Source organism: Capricornis sumatraensis, chromosome 11, assembly GCF_032405125.1.
Source record: "Capricornis sumatraensis isolate serow.1 chromosome 11, serow.2, whole genome shotgun sequence".
Classification (NCBI taxonomy): Eukaryota; Metazoa; Chordata; class Mammalia; order Artiodactyla; family Bovidae; genus Capricornis; species Capricornis sumatraensis.
The window spans coordinates 29378681-29396351 of NC_091079.1; the positions used below are offsets into that span (position 1 = coordinate 29378681).

At 42.1% G+C, this 17671-nt stretch overlaps 1 protein-coding gene across 1 annotated transcript in view; it reads left to right on the top strand.

Moving 5' to 3' along the window:
* ADCY8 (adenylate cyclase 8) overlaps positions 1 to 17671 on the top strand; it is a 233176-nt gene that overhangs the window by 143077 nt on the left and 72428 nt on the right. The window contains exon 8 of the mRNA XM_068983599.1: positions 1977 to 2174. Within this exon, the coding sequence (XP_068839700.1) occupies positions 1977 to 2174 (198 nt within the window). The remainder of the gene's footprint in view (positions 1 to 1976; positions 2175 to 17671) is intronic.

A 17671-nucleotide genomic window follows, 5' to 3' on the forward strand; every position in this document is an offset into this window, starting at 1 on the left:
TCCTTCGCCTTCTGAGATGCTGTTCTAGAAACATTTAACACCAGAGCTCAGACCCTCTGCCCTATATGAACCCTGCTCTTCGGTTTTCTAAAATACTGGTACCTGCTTCCTTCTCTTGGATCCAGCTCTCCTCCTCACCGCTCATCCTGCCATACCTCCACCTGATATTTGTTTTTTTTTTCTCTGTGCTTGCCTGCTTGGTACTCAGTGCTGAAATTAGCTTCAGTATCCTCAGAGCATATACTGTACTTGCTCGTGTTGGCACCTGTGACTCCATCTTTTGTCATGTGGCTGGAGAAAAGGTTTTCAGTAAATTCTACCAGTGATAAAGCTCTGCTCTAGAATTCTTTAGAGACTATGAATTTAGGTTATGTCGAGTATCTCCATGAAGATTAAACGGAAGAGTCCAACAGTGTCATAGGAGGAATCCTCATGGAATGGGCTAGTGGGCTCCATGAGATCAAAGCCCCCAACTCTGGCTCCAGAGTCAGAGAGTCTGACCTGGCTGCAGAGAAGCTGATGGCTCATGAGTATAATTCTTTGAGGCTCATGAAGCTCCAATACTTTGGTCACCTGATGCAAAGAGCCAACTCATTGGAAAAAACCCTGATGCTGGGAAAGATTGAGGGCAAGAGGAGAAGGAGGTGATAGAGGATGAGATTGGTTGAATGGCATCACCGACTCAATGGACATGAGTTTGAGCCAACTCCAGAACATAGTGAAGGACAGGGGAGCCTGGCGTGCTGTAGTTCAGGGGGTCACAAGGAGTCAGACACGACTAAGCGACTGAACAACCACACGTGTATACGAAAGATTCAGGCAGCAGGACCTCCAAGGTGTTCTGTCCGCTCTCACAGGCTGTTATTCCATGACTGCATCATCTTATCTCAGTCTAGCTTATGGTCTAACATTGGCCAAGATGAGAGGCTGGCAGAGAAAAGAAGATGCAGTGCGTGTGTTCGGAGGCAGAGCTTTCTCTTCCCCTCTACAGAGGTACTGCATCCTCCGCCTCTTCTCAAGAAATCTTCTAGGGGAGGAGATGAGCCTTGCTGTCCTTATATCCCTCGAGCTCCAACTCTCATGTTTTGGGTCAAAGAAGTTGAAATTGGAGCTGTGAGTGGGTGTTGCATTTGGCTGGATCCCACTGGTTGATCTTGTCACCTGCAGCTAAGATGCCAGGAGACAGAGTCCCCTCTGCCGAATCTGCTGGGTCTTCCTAAGCCAGTGCTATTTCTGCATCCGTGTGGCCACACCCAATGATCAACCATGATGGTTGTGCCTTTCCCCACCTCCTGCTGTTTAATCCTGTGAAACAGTGAGAGGCTGCAACTGCTTGCATTTTTGCCTAAAGGAAATCAAACACATATATCTATATGAAAATATAGATATATACCAGTCTATGGGGAAAAAACATTTGTTAAGTGTAAAAGGTCTAACAATCTCCATCAAGTTTAAGTAGCAGATTCTGGCTCATTTGACTGTCCATGAGAAATGCTAAAAAAAAAAAAAAAAATGCAAGCCATTCATCCCCAAGTCTCTCCACCACCATTCAAGGAAAGACCACATGAAAATGTGGAATCTACTTGGTTGGAGAGGATCATTTCTTTGGGCTTTTCAGCTCTGTTTTCCCTTCTGTTATTTGTATTGGTTTTCTTTCTCTCAAACCAGGGATGTGCCTGGTTAGAGAAGGCTCTTGGTTAACATTTGCAAACTGACAGCTCTCCCTATACCTGAACCAAAGGAATTCAGTGCACCTACACAGAGGAGAGGGAAATGACCCCCTTGATATACTGTTTTTCCAGGTTGTGTTTCTGGGAACCAAATGCTAACTTATCGACTTCTGTAGGTTTCACTGAATACAACTGCATGGAATGCTCTTACTGTTTGCGATGCAACCTAATCTGAACACATTGCCTTTCTTTTTAATCCAAAGGGGACTAGCAGGTTTATTGTGTTTGCATGTGCTTTCCCCCTAGACTCTGGCTGCCCTAACAAGAAATTCAATAAATCTACTTCCAAACCATCTTGCACAAGCTTTGCATGTCCAGTCTGGGCCTGAGGAAATTAACAAGAGAATAGAACATACCATCGACTTGCGGAGTGGTGATAAATTGAGAAGAGAGCATATCAAGCCATTCTCACTGATGTTTAAAGACTCCAGCCTGGAGCACAAGGTAGAGCTGGGTCTCCACAGTGGCTCTTTTTCTGAAATAAATGGTTGTAAATGTTCATGGGACTAGAGAGTGAGCCCAGGGGCTGCGGTTTTGGTTGAGTGTGTTTGTGGTGTGTTTGCTTGGTTTGATACTGTCTTTTCTTTTTCTCTTTGAAAATCATGAGTAGACCGAAGGCCATGAAAGGAGATGCTGGTTAGATAAAGAGAGCGTCAAGTTTGCTCTTTATGGAAAAGATGATGGAAAGAACAAAGGAGTTCCTTCCACTTTGAGATTATTAACCCAAGTGACGTTAGCACCCACTTGCCATTGATTTTAGGTGAATCTGCTACCCTTGTAACCTACTATATGAGGGCACCCAATAACCTAACGCAAGTATTAGTGATAAACACTGTCTTTGTTAGATTGTAGACACCTGTTCTCCCATTTTCCCAGTTGTCCGCTGCTCAGACTTCCCCTGATGTACGCATAGTACATGGTAGTGGATTCAGAATTGGGTTCCAGTTCCACCTCTGCCACTTCCTTGCTGTGTGACCTTCAGTAAGTGAAGGAGGCTCTGAGCAGGAGATCCTCTCTGTACAATGAGGCTGATGGACACGCCTCCCTGATAATTTAGGATGAAATGCTCCAGGCAATGCCTTGATGAGATCAACTGCTCAAAAGTGGCCACCATTACTGTATTGATGGTGACTTAGTTTCTTGCCCCTTCTCCCCTCCCCCCAGCACCAAACCATGAGTGGGTGCTGTCCCTGGGTAACTAGGCTGCTCGTTTGCACTGATGGAAGCTGACAGACCTTCCTTGGCTGAGCACAGGAGGTGCTTAGCATCTGCAGGAGCCTCCAGCAAGAACAGCAGGGGATTTGCAAGCAAATTTCAGGAGTTTGATTCGATACTCTGCAAAGCTCCAGTGAGCAATTTTTTTGCAAGTTTGCTTAGCTGCCTGGGAGATTCTACTTTGCTGGGTTTGGGGAATTCACACTTCCAACCACATGCATTATTCCCAGTGAGTCTCTTTGATAATTATCTGAAGGTTGCAAACTCCAAAATTAAGATCTTCACCTGCGATTCACAGTTTGAATGTATTGTGTCTATGTACTAACAGAACAAAAAGTAAAGAAACACTTTGCCTATTCAACAACCCTCCCCACCCACCCCCACCCCCACCATTGCAGGTGGATTTTTCTTGTTAGTAATATAATTAAAGGCATTTTCTATCCTGGCTTCTCCATTGAAGGAGCTAGGAAAGGCAAGGTGGTCTTACAAAGAATCTTCTCAATTAGGCTGTGTCCAGAGCTGTACAAAAACTCTTTTATTCATTCTTGGTAAAGATGTACTTGCTTCACCGATGACCTGACCCCTGCAGACTAGAGATCGTTTCTAATGTATTTTATTCAATAATGTCTGGTGCTCACCTGCAGGCCCTGGTGTTGGAGGGGCATTGGAACTGGAGGAGGCACTATGTATCAGAGGTTGCTTTCTGTGACCAGGGAGGTTCTTCTAGAAGCAAGGGACAGCATCTGCTCCTGAACAGACACATGGGGATCAGGTCACTGATAGTCCAGTCTTACACCATCTAGCCCGTGCTCTGCATAACATGGGCTCCCAGGAGCGAGCAACCAAGGCACACCGGATAGTGCTCACCCCCCTCATGTTACAGACACAGTCCTCATTGACTCCTGCTCAGAGACCCTCTCCAGGGGCAACACTACTGCTGAGCAGAGGATATATCATAAGTAGTAACCAGTGGTTATTTCACCCTGGAGAAGAAAATGGCAACCTGCTCTAGTATTCCTGCCTGGGAAATCCCATGGACAGAAGAGCCTGGCAGGTTACAGTTCATGGGGTCACAAAAACAAGAAGTGCAATTCATGGGGTCAAACATGACTAGCAACTGAGCAACAGGTACCATTCTAAGTTATGTGCTTTCCTGGTGGCTCAGTGGTTAAGACTCTGCCTGCCAAGCAGGAGACGCGGGTTCGATTCCAGGGTCAGGAAGATCCCATAGAGAAGGAAATGGCAGCCCACTCCAATAGTCTTGCTGGGAAATCCCATGGACAGAGGGGCCTGGCAGGCTACAGTCCATGGAGTCACCAAGAGTCAAATAGGACTTAGCGACTACACAACAACCATTTCTAAGCTATGAGCACAAACTGACAATGACAGTAAGAAATACTGGGTTGGCCAGAGTTCATTCAGGTTTTTCATAAGATGTTGCAGAAAAACCCAAATGAACTTTTTTGGCCAACCCAATGGATGTTATAAGAGCCTCCTTTTATACTTGATGGAATGGGGCATGGAGAAATGATTCAGTAGCCCACCCAAACTCAAGCTGTCAGTATAGGGACTGCAATCTGAGCTCACTGTGACCCCAAAGCCAGTGCCCTGGTCTGGTCAGGACACTGCCCCTCCCAGGAGCCCTGAGGATCTGCTACCCCAGGCCCTTGTCTGGAGAAGGCAATCTTGTGCCATCTTCATTCTCTTCTCTTTGAACTTTGGATGAAGTGGAAACTCAGGGCAGGGATTTGGGAGACAGGTCAGGTAAGAAAGGGTCCCAGAGGCCTTACCGAAATAAAAGCAGAGCCTTCAAATCCACAGGACTCCAGAATTAGAGCATAGCATCAGTGTACACCTACTCTGTGGCCAGCGTTTCCGTATACTGGCCTATTGCATCCTCAGGGAAGCATTACTATCTTGCTTACTTTTGGAAGAGAAAACTGAACCTCTTAGAGGTTAAGTAGAAGTTATAGATCTCAGAATTTGGTTGCCATATTTCATTGACTCTAAGGTACCATCGCCTGTGAGGTATTCGGTTTCTATGTAGCACTAAGAAAAACCACCCAATAGACAGTCAACAAGGAAATTCACATGCCTCTCCCTGGGTATTGGTTAGATGAAAAAACAAACAAAAATCCTCTCCAAGAAGTTGAACTCCAAAGTGGAATGCACATGGCTTTGCCGCCTGAGTTCATGCTCTGAATGTGATCTTTAAAAAATGTCACGCAGAGAATTTAAAGTGGTCTCTGCCTGCAATTCAGGATTTCTGGGTTCGATTCCTGGGTCAGGAAGATCCCCTGGAGAAGGGAAAGACTACCCACTCCAGTATTCTGGCCTGGGGAATTCATGGACTGTATAAGTCCAAGAGGTGGCAAAGAGTCGGACACGACGGAGAAACTTTCACTTCACTGGGTTCATATTGCCCCCTAGTGACCAGTAGCAGCAATCACAAACCTCCCTGGAAAGATAACTCTCTGATTTCAGTGTTAAAAGGTAGGGTAAAACTTGTGCATCTTAGATTTGTTGAAATATTTACTGTATTTGTGACTCCAAAGTCTTTTCTCTTCCCACTGCCCTACCCTGCTTTTTGGGAGCAAGTTTGGACCATAAATGTATATTTTCTGAGAGAAAAACTGGAAATGGAAACAATGATTTTTACCTTGGAAATTCTGTAGGAAGAAATGGCTTCATTCTGTTTGAACAATATATGGCTATTTGAATAAGGGAAACTGTTCTCCTTTCCACCTTTATTTGTGAAATGGAGAGCGTGAAAAACCGCTTTGAAATGTCATCCAGACACTTCTTGTAAAAATTAGCATATGTACCAAGCTTTATGTGAAGTGGGACTTTTACCCGCCTCCCAGTGTTGCATAAATACTTGTTGAGTGACTGACCGCTACTGCTGCTGCTAAGTCACTTCAGTCGTGTCCGACTCTGTGTGACCCCATATAGACGGCAGCCCACCAGGCTCCCCCATCCCTGGGATTCTCCAGGCAAGAACACTGGAGTGGGTTGCCATTTCCTTCTCCAATGCATGAAAGTGAAAAGTGAAAGTGAAGTCTCTCAGTCGTGTCCAACTCTTGGTGACCCCATGGACTGCAGCCTACCAGGCTCCTCCATCCCTGGGATTTTCCAGGCAAGAGTACTGAAGACTCGGGTTAATAAGGAGAATCTTTGAGGAGATTGCCTCACCCCTGCAACTGGCCTCAAGCTATATGTTGTGAATCCTAAGAGCCAAAAGACATGGGCTGCTTTTGGTCTGACTCTTGACAGTGGAGTTTCAGGAGAGAAGATTGTAATGCTCTGCTTACTCCCTGCCATGTCATCTCATGGTGGTTCACGGGATGTCCACACAGAGAAATCTTCCGAGTTAAGCTCCAGAAAGTGTGTTCATGACTCCTGTGTCTTAGCCAAGTTCGAACGGCACACTTTCCTTCTCTGTCCTCAGGTTTTCTCACCTGTGAAATGAGATAGTTGGGCAGCTCCTGGTAGCTTTCAGCTGTCAGTGCTTTGAGGCTGTGAATTCCCGAAGGTCTTGATGAACACACGTCCTGGTTTGCCCAGTTTACGTCCGTTTTCTTGATGTAATGATAAATAGCAGCTCCAGTCACTCAAAAATCACACAGGTGACAAGTCATGTGTCCCCAGGCTTAGATCTTGGCCTGGTTAGAAGTAGCGATTCTCAACATCTTCACTCCCCTGCAACCACATGAGATTTCTGGGAAGACTCCAGAATGGGGGTAGAGCCCTTATCCAGTCATCTAAGTTTCCCTCCACTAAAGAATTCTCTGCCTGTCTTTAATTTCTGGCTAAAATTTCCTAAAGGGAGCTTATAGATCTCAGGGGCAAAAAAAAAAAAAAAAGAACTGTGATAAAGAGATGTAGGAATCATGGTGTTTGTCACATGCTGTCAGTCATATTGGTTTTTTTCTTCTAATATATATGAATTTTTTCCCTAAAAAAGGTAATGCATTTGCCCTAGCAAAAGCTTATACCAAGCATATAAAAGTGAAAAGTGAAAGTGAAGAAACAAAGAAAATGACATCTCTTGTGATCTCAACCCTCAATGCCCAGTGTTAATATCTTGCCGTGTGTCACGCTAGTCATCCATGAGTGTGATTCTTTACACTTATCTGTGCAATGTTTCTATTAAAACAGGGCCATTTATACATCATGCCTTGTAAGACAGTGCTAAGCATTCTTCACTTGAACTTGGCCCCACAGTAATAAATGTTTAGTTACAAAATATTTTTTGTAACTGCATACTATGCCAGTGCATATTTTAACTACTTTTGCTTTTGTTCCCTCAGTTTTTAACTATTGCAAATTATAAATTGCATTGCCATTACCAGGGTCATAGTTGCATCATACATCCATGTTTAATTATTTTCTTGGGATAAAATCATAAAAATGGGTACAAGAGAATGCACATTTTAAAATACTCGATGTGTATTCTGAAATAACCCTCAAAAATTGTGCCTATGCTTTCTAAAAATTACCAACTTGATAAGATACAAGGAGCATCTTCCTGCCATATTAAAAAAAAATTATTATTGAGGTTGAATGTCTTTCTGTATATGTGTTTTGTGTTTTGGTCTTTATATTTCTTCTTTTGTGATCTCCACATTTGCCTTAATTATGTGACTTGAATGTTCATCTTAATTGTCTTCTTTTATTGTGATGCTCATTTCTGTCTTATTGATTTGTGAGTGTTCTTTATATATAAAGATCTTAATCCCTGAACACTTATAGAAAGGTGATATTTCTCAGCCTGTACCCCTTATTTCTCTTCTGGGACAAGGCTCTGAATGAAACGTAGATACGGAAGGCATGGGTTGCCATTTCCTTCTCCAGGGGATCTTCCTGACCCAGGGATTGAACCCGGATCTCCCGCATTGCAGGCAGACGCTTTAACCCCTGAGCCACGAGGAAAGCCCATTTGTGATCTTCACATTTGTCTTAATTATGTGACTTGAATATTCGTCTTAATTGTCTTCTTTTATTGTGATGCTCATTTCTGTCTTATCGATTTGTGAGTATTCTTTATATATGAAGATCTTAATCCCAGAATGCTTATAGAAAGGTGATATTTCTCAGCCTCTACCCCTTATTTCTCTTCTGGGACAAGGCTCTGAATGAAACTTAGATATGGAAGGCAATTAACTACAATTACTTTGGTTTCTGGAGAAGGCAATGGCTCCCCACTCCAGTACTCTTGCCTGGAAAATCCCATGGATGGAGGAGCTTGGTGGGCTGCAGTCCATGGGCTTGCTAAAAGTCGGACACGACTGAGCAACCTCACTTTCACTTTTCACTTTCATGCATTGGAGAAGGAAATGGCAACCCACTCCAGTATTCTTGCCTGGAGAATCCCAGGGACGGGGGAGCCTGGTGGGCTGCCGTCTATATGGGGTCACACAGAGTCGAACACGACTGAAGTGACGTAGCAGCAGCAGCACTTTGGTTTCTAGGCCAAAGAAAGACTTTAGTGCCTTAAGAGAGCTTAATCACATGGAAATAGTCACTGGAGTGACTTCACTCAACTTGATGTTACAAAAACATCAGGACCACCTCAAAATGAGGCAATTTCCTTATTTTGAATAAAGATTAAGATATGTTCAGTGCACACTTCACAATTGATTGAAAATTTATGTTTTGATGTAGGGTGTTTTATGTTTAGTGTGCTGTTAACAATCAAACCATATTGATGGCAATTAGATTCCTTCCTTCTTTCAATGCCAGTATCTTCCTGTTAAATTCCAAAATGTGTTCTTTGAGAAATCAAGGCCTCCTTTGTCACCCTTACAAATTTAAGCAATAAAAAAGCCTATTTGTCCTAGGCTAATAGTTTTCAAACTTGAAGATCTTGTTTAATATGTAGGCCCCTGCTCATGTCTCTGTCCCTAAGATTCTGATTTTGCAGAGGGACCTACATTTTGAGAAAACTCTTCTGGGATTCTGTTGTCCTGAGTTGTCAGCCACATTTCTCCATTCTTGGCTGTACTTTGAAATGGGCTAGTCACTTGCTTCATGCCTTCAGAGATCAGATCACGTCAGAAGGTCCTGTAAGCCTAGAAGGAATGTCTCTATAGGCCTTCCAAGGGCTCAGGCTTGGGGGTCAAACAGACATTGGTTCAAGTCCCACTTTGAAAATAGGTGTAGGTGCAGTGGAGACTTCATTAACTTACAGATCACTATTGGATAATAACAAGTTGATAGATAGACACCCCTGTGCACATGCAAAAGCTTCATTTATTTCATGAGTTTTTGAGTGAGTGAAAGTCGCTCAGTCATGTCCTACTCTTTGCAACCCCACAGGCTGTAGCCCACCAGGCTCCTTTGTCCATGAGGATTCTCCAGGCAAGAATATTGGAGTGGGTTGCTGTTTCCTTCTCCAGGGAATCTTCCCAACCCAGGATCAAACCCAGGTCTCCTACATTGCAGGCAGATTCTTTACCATCTGAACTACCAGGGAAGCTCACAAGTGTTTGGTCTTTGTTAAAAGACACAGGAAAGAACATAAACTTGTTTACTGAGTAAACATGACTTTAACCCAATTCCTGCTAGATACTGGCTAGGTGATGGAGAAAGAGGTGTTTGATCTCAGTGAGATGATGGTGATCATACCACCTGCACTTCATTGGAATGTTGTAAAAATCAGATGAGGCAATTACAGGTGATGTAATACACATATAATAGATGTCTGAATAAATGCAATAGTTATTTTTTCTCTGTCCTTCTGGTGAATTCTATGCCAATCCAATTCTGGGTGAGGCTGCATCCTCACTTAAAATAAATCTTACACTTCTACAGCTTCTTTAGAGAAACTACTTCATTAAAAACTGTGGTAAGGAGCAATCTTAATGTGTCTTCTATCTCAGGGTACTAGGGTCACGACTTTCATAGATTCATAACCTTGTAAGGTATATACTAATCAAGTACACACCTGAAGCTCATAGATAGTGCTTGCTATGAACTAAGTTCTGTGCCGAATATTTCAAAACATTCATTTAATATTATTTTTATTATGTTCAGTAACCACATAAAAGCAAGGATTTGTCACACAAAGAAACCTTTATATAATCCTTTGTCTCAGTATAATTGATTCTTATATCTGTTCAGAATTTTACTCAGTTTTCTCTATCCTTTATAAAGAAAATCAAAGCTAACTGAAGGCTTAAGAGATTTCAGGAAAATGTGTCACAAACTTTGAAATATTTCTTCTTTCTATAAACTCCTATTGGAGTTATAATGAGTGAACTAAAATAAGGAGTTTCAGCAAAGCAGAGGAGGGTAGGTAAATGAATGAAAAATCTGTTAAGAAGTTGGATTCTGGGATTAAGTAATGAGAAAAAAAGGCTTTTGTCTATTTTGGGAAATGTTCAGAATGTGTTGAAGTACACTATTTCTTATTTAGATGCAGAGGGGAGATACATGGATACTGAACCAAGTGGTCTCTGGTTTTTGAAAGAATTACTCTTTTGTAGCCTCAGGTTATTCTTGAGTTTTATTGCTCTAATAAGGTTCAGAATAATAAGAATATTTAGAGCACCTTCTTCAGGTAAGAGGGACAGATTTCAAAGATATTTGGTCGGGGGAGGGGGGAATCATTCCTATTCAAATAATAGCTAAGTGAGAATCCTTTACATTCTTGATATTATCTTGTAAAATTTCTGCTACTTCTACACCCTCTAGGAGGTCAAATGAGATCAAGGACTGTGTCACTTGTGTCTTTTATCAGATCAATTAGCGAGCTCCAGTGCCACAAAGCCAGCATTTTCAGAGTCAGGAGTACCAATTTCATCCGTAATAGTCTAGTATAGAATGGTACAGTTATGATTCCAACCTAAAGGTCATCATCTCAGTCTTTAAAAGTAATCTGATGCTTTATGTGTGGATATAAGCATCATCTAAAACTACGGGCTTCTGGGCAAAAAGTCAAGAAGCAGTTATCATTCTCATCCCCTCACCACGTCTTGGGTAACTGGGTCCTCAAGAAAGGAAGAGTCTTTCCTCCCCAAAATGGGACGTTTGAAGAAGGGTGAGCTGGGAGAACGGTGGGTTGTAAGCTTTGTAAAAGTTTGACTTGGAATTCTCATATGGCAATCCATCTCCCTCCCCAGGAAGACCATAACACATTGTGTGCTTAGCCGCTCAGTCATGTCTGACTCTTTGCAATGCCATGAACTATACAGTCCATGGAATTCTCCAGTCTAGAATACTGGAGGGGGTAGCCATTCCCTTTTCCAGGGCATCTTCCCAACCCAGGGATCAAACCCAGATCTTCCCAACCCAGGGATCGAACCCAGGTCTCCTGCATTGCAGGTGGATTCTTTACCAGCTGAGCCACCAAGCAAGACCATAATACATGGTCATTGTCAAGACAGATTCACAATACTGTTATCATTAAGGATCTTCTGTCATTCCTGGGGTGGCATCCTCTTTGTCTCACACTTCTGAAGCTGTCCATCTTAAATACTCATTAGCATGATTCCTTGTGACTTTGGTAAAGGATGAGGAGCCCACTTGTGTTTGAAGGTCAAGTCTCTTAGGAAGAAGTATGCCAGTGAGACATTCCTCAGATACACCTGTCCCTCATAGAACTGTTCCTGGTAATGATTTGGTTAGACACCAAGATAGGAAATAGAGTCTATTTCAAAATATGAAAGGACTGAAAATGAGTTTCTTGGTTTTTACTGTAAGTATGTCTTTCACCCAAATGATCTAATTTAAGAGTGCTCTAGTCAGTGCCAGGTTTCACAATACATGGATTCAACAATAGAATGGAGGTTACATTCTTTAGTTCATTCATACAAAATGAGTAGATTGTCTCAGTTGAGATTCTTAACGTATTAATTTATATTAGTGAGAGATGTGCTAGAAAACTATCTTTCTTCAAACTAGATTTACTCAAAGATGGAATGGGCTGTCAACTGAGGGGCTGATTTCTTCATCACTGGAAATGTTCCAGTAGGAGTTAATGGCTCATTTCTGAAGTTTTGCCAAGTAAAATCAGCATTCATCAAAGTTAGATAAGGTGACAAATAAAATCCCCACTCCACCTATACAATTTTTCAATCCAAATAAATACATGAAGAAAAAAAAAAAAGACAAAACTCATTGTAGTTTGGACAGTTAACTAGATTATTGCTTTGGTTTGAAGTGTCCTCTACACCCACTCCAGTACTCTTGCCGGAAGAATCTCATGGATGGAGGAACCTGGTAGGCTGTAGTCCATGGGGTCACTATGAGTCGGACACGACTGAGTGACTTCACTTTCACTTTTCACTTTCATGCATTGGAGAAGGAAATGGCAACCCACTCCAGTGTTCTTGCCTGGGCTGCCGTCTATGGGGTCGCACAGAGTCAGACATGACTGAAGCGACTTAGCAGCAGCAGCAGCTACATCTTGTAGAGATGTAAGAATTTAGTAAGTACCTTTTGGCTCATAGTCAAAACTGCTCCTTGGAATAAAAGCTGTGACAAAACTTGATGGCACATTAAAAGCAGAGACATCACTTTTCAGATGTGAAAGTGGTCTGTATATTCAAAACTATGGTTTTTCCAGCAGTCATGTACAGATGAGAGAGAGTTGGGCCATAAAGAAGGCTGAATGCCGAAGAATGGATGCTTCTGAACTGTGGTGCTGGAGAAGACTCTTGAGAGTCCCTTCAACAGCAAGGAGATCAAACCAGTCAATCCTAAAGAAAATCCACTCTGACTATTCACTGGAAGGACTGATGCTGAATCTGAAGCTCCGATACTTTGGTCACCTGATGCAAAGAGCCAACTCACTGGAAAAGACTCTAATTCTGGGCAAGATTTAGGGCAGGAAGAAAAGGAGAAGGGTTCAACAGAGAATCAGATGGTTGGATGGTATCACCGACTCAGTGGACATAGGTTGAGCAAACTCCAGGAGATAGTAGAGGACAGGGAAGCCTGGTGTCCTGCAGTCCATGGGGTCACAAAGAGTCAAACAAAACTTAGCAACTGAACAGCAACTACAGCAACAAATTAGAGAATCTAGCAGAGTGGGGTGATTTCCCTCTGACCCACCTAGGATGATTTTCCAGGCCTGGGTCAGGCAAAGAAACATAAAAACTAGAAACTCTGTCCATCACCTCTGCAAGCTAGCTTCCCTAGTCATATCTCTGTAGATGAAGAATACAGAATGGGCTTTTCCTCGTGTGATCACACTTCAGTTCCAAGCTTCCTTATGAAAGATCTAGGAAGTCATAGGTTCTGATGGCTCTGAGTTCAATTATGATTATGTCTTTCAAGAGAATGCAGGGCCAACATCCACAGACAATGAACAAAATGGAACACAAATTTTTCCTGCTGTACTTCCTTGGAAGGGAACCCAAGTTCCAACCTAATCAAATCAAGTAGGAAATTTTCCTTTTTAAAACATTTTTTAAATTATTTGAAGGTGGTGGTCCCTCTTATTCTGTTGCATTTAATAAAATCCACTGTATCTTTTATTTTCTTCCCTGTTATTCATTCACCCATTTAGGCCTTAGGAAAAGGGTTCTTTATTTTGCTTTGCTTTGTGAGGAGAATCCATAAATCAATCATGAAAATGCAGCAGTGCCAATGTATTAGACTGATTCGTGAAGTGTTTTAAGGTCCATTCTTTGCCCAGATCATGCTTCACTTTCATTCTAATGAAGATTTACATAGACTCAAATTTTTAATATATTTTCTTTCTTTGTATTGTAAACCACATCACTGAAATATGATCGTTCATCTTGTGAAGATGATTTTATCTTAAAAAGAGCAAAGTCTCAGCAGATAAATGTTAGGTAGTTAGAAGAGGAAAAAGGAGTCCAGGAAAGTGGCTAAAAGACAAGGAAGGGAAAAGCCCCCAAAAATAGAACAAAGGATGGTCCGAGGACTGGAGTGAGGACTTCAGGTAGAACAAACGGCACTCCCGGCTAGCCCAGTTCACACAGGGCAAGCCCAGGGGAGGAGAAAAAACGCATAGTAAGAGGAGCCAAAGGGCCAGGGTCTCTCGCTTGCCCACTCGCTCTCTCGGTCTCTTTCTGTCTCTCTCTCTCTGCCTCTCTCTCTCTCTCGCTCTCTCTCTCTCTCTCTCTCTCTCTCTCTGCCTCTCTTGCTCTCTCTCTCTCTCTGCCTCCCTCACTCTTGCTCTCTCTCTCTTCTCTTCCTGTCTTTTGGGTCGTCATGCCCTCACGCCTCAAGGATGTATTTTTCTTTATTTTCTAAATAAAACTGAGCTGTAACACGGAGCTGTGACACTGATCTGTCCGAGAGCTGTGACATGGTCTGTCCGAGGGCTGCAATGCTGGCCCATCACTTCAAATTTTTGTTGTGATGAAACAGAACCGAGGAAATTGCACATTCCCCTGACATAATATGGGATTCCCTGGTGGCTCAGACGGTAAAGCGTCTGCCCACAATGTGGGAGACCTGGATTTGATCCCTGGGTCGGGGAGATCCCCTAAACAAGGAAATGACAACCCACTTTAGTACTCTTACCTAGAAAATTCCATGGAAGGAGGAGCCTGGTGGGCTACAGTCCATGGGGTCGCAAAGAGTCAGATATGACTAAGTTACTTTACTTTCTTTAGACCTTGAACTTTGGGGTCAAACAGTCTGGATTCCCTCTTTACAATCTGTGAGGTCCTGCTTGTGTTACTCAATAATTCTAATTTTCAGTTTCATTATCTGCAAAATGGGGATATGATAAATACGATCTCCTTAAAAGTGTTGTCATGATAATTAAATGAGATCATCCACAAGAAGCACTTAGGATATTGCCTACTTATTATTATTCAATTTGTTATACTAGATTTTGGCCCTTTTCTGAACTGACCCTTTCCTGAATCAACAAAATCCCTACACATTGAAAAATAATAGTACAGTTGTCCCTTTCTACTGCAGGGCATTGATTTCAGGACCATAGGTACCAAGATCATACAATGACATAGTATTTGCACATAATCTACACACATCCTCTCATATACTTCAAATCATCTCTAGTTTACTTAAAATTCAAATGCCATGTTAATAGTTGCAGATAAAGTGTAAATAATTGCCAGTGAGTAGCAAATTCAAGTTTTGCTTTGGGGGACTTTCTGGAATTTTTTTTTTTTTCCACAAATATTTTTGATTTGTGGTTGGTTGAATCTGCTGGTGTGGAACACCTGGATACAAAGGCCATAATACTTGGAACAAATTACAAATGCTTCCTTTGAGAGCTTGGATTAGAATTTTGATTATACAAAGGGCTACCTATAATCAAAATTCTAATCTAAGCTCTCAAAGGAAGCATCTGTAATTTGTTCCAAGTATTATGGCCTTTTTAATGGGTATTAATCCCATCTACAGTTAGCTCAGTTACTGTCTTCAGGGCATTTCCTGTCCAAAGACAGTGGTGTAGTGGAGCAAAAACTCCACTAGGAGCCAGGAGATGTGGCTTGTTGTCAGAACTTTGCCACCAACCACCTGATTGACTTTGACTAGGCCTTTTCCACATCTAATCTCAAGTTCTTCATTTTTAATGCAGTGGCCAAGTTCTCTTATAGATCAAGGACTCAGTGAATTATAGGACACCTTTTCCAAAGGTGCCCAGAGAAGGGAGAATTCTACCCCTTTGGCGAAAGATCTTATAGGAGGCAAAGGGAGGAGTAAAGACAGAAGTCTTTTTCTAAGACAAAAGATCACATAGGAGATTGTAATTCCCCTTAGAAGAATCCTTTCTAACATGATGGACCCATCAGTCAGCAACATTTTGGGGCACCCTACTGAGTACAAGGTACAATTTTGTACAGAAAAATGGAAGACAGCATTCTAGAAAGCAACACTTGTTGGAAAATGTAACAAATGCAGTAAGTCCCTTACACAGGAGTGTTTATGGTGAGAACTTTCAAAGATGCAAATATGTGTTCTTCAGTGTCAGGGGGGAGTGAACTTGCAGCTTGCCCTCTGTCTCCTACTCCTGATGACCCTTCAGCTCCACCATCCTCCACCTCCTCTCTCTCCTCCAGTCAGTAACTGTTGTTGTCTGTTCACTCGATGCCAGCCCCGGGATGCCAGCTGTTGTACTTTTCAAGGTACTGAAGATTGAAAATGTATTCTTTATTTTCTGTGTTTGTTTGTTTGTTACATGCTATTTTTGTGAGAAGTACTATCAGCTTATTACAGTATAATACTATATAGCCGATTATGTTAGTTACCTAGGTTAACTTTGTTGGACTTATGAACAAACTGGACTTAGGCTCTTGGAAAGGAACTCATTTGCATGTAGGGGACTCACTGTATAGCAATAAAACACATATAATTCATTGATTACAGTAAATAATTATGTGAGGTTACCACGTGCTATGCGCATGACTCTAAGCACTTTACATATATCAACTCGTTTCATCCTCCCGGCAACCTACACGAGATAGCTTTTACTATTGTCCACTTCTTCTGGGTGAGGAAACTGTGACGTGGAAAACCTGGTAAATTTGTCCAAGGTTACGTTGCTCGTAAGTGTTGAAGCTGGGATTCAAATCCTGGTAGTCTAGCTCTAACTTATGCCATGCTCACCACTAAGACATAAAAGAGTAAGTGGGGCCAAGTGAGGACAGAGAGGAGGCAAGATAAAGAGTCTAACTATGGCAGGAAAGAGAATACGTGTAACTTAATATAGCTGTGAACCAGCGCGCTCAGATCTTCACAAGTCAAGAGGAAGTGAAATGAATCACCACTCAGCCTCAGCACCCTCTCATTCTAAGCCAATTAGGGATGTTCTTTCCACAGTTTTGTCTCCTTTGCATTTCCAAAGTAACAATGCACTCCATTATGAAACCAATATTTTATATTTAGTTGGTATCATCTTCACAAATCTTATAAGTTTCTTCCTTTCTATGACCTGTGCTAAGCACTGGAGTTCAAACACGAAAAGATAGAAGTTATTATTAAATTCTAGCATAACAAAATAGAGTAAAATGGAACAGCTTTGCAAAACCTATGAATTATATTCATTCCCCCATTTGACAGATAAGAAAACTGAGGTTAAAAGGAATTGGCTTTGTTCACTGTGAAACACTGACAGAGTGGAGGATCTGGGGGCCAAGTAAGTCCTCCTACTTTATCACCAACCAACTTGCCATCTGAAGAAAATAAGCTTGCTCAAACTCATGTTCACTGAGTCAGTGATGCCATTCAACTATCTCATCCTCTGCTGACCCCTTCTCCTCCTGCCCCCGATCTTCCCAGCATCAGGGTCTTTTTCAGTGAGTCGGCTCTTCACATCAGGTGGCCAAAGTATTGGAGCTCCAGCTTCCTGCATCAGCCCTTCCAATGAATATTCAAGGGTTGGTTTCCGACTGACTAGTTTGATTTCCTTGAGGTCCAGGGAACTCTCAGGAGTCTTCTTTAGCACCAGTTTCAAAGCATAATTCTTCAGCACTCAGCCTTCTTTATGGCCCAGCTCTCTCAACTGTACATGACTACTGGAAAAACCATAGCTTTGACTATATGGACCTTTGTCAGCAAAGTGATGTCTCTGTTTTTTAATATGCTGTTTAGGTTTGCCATAGCTTTTCTTCCAAGGAGCAAGAGTCTTTAAATTTAATGGCTGCAGTCATTGTCCACAGTGATTTTGGAGCCCAAGAAAATAAATTTTGTCACTGTTTCCATTTTCTCCCATCTATTTGCCATGAAATGATGGGACTGGATGCCATGATCTTAGTTTTTTAAATGTTGAGTTTTAA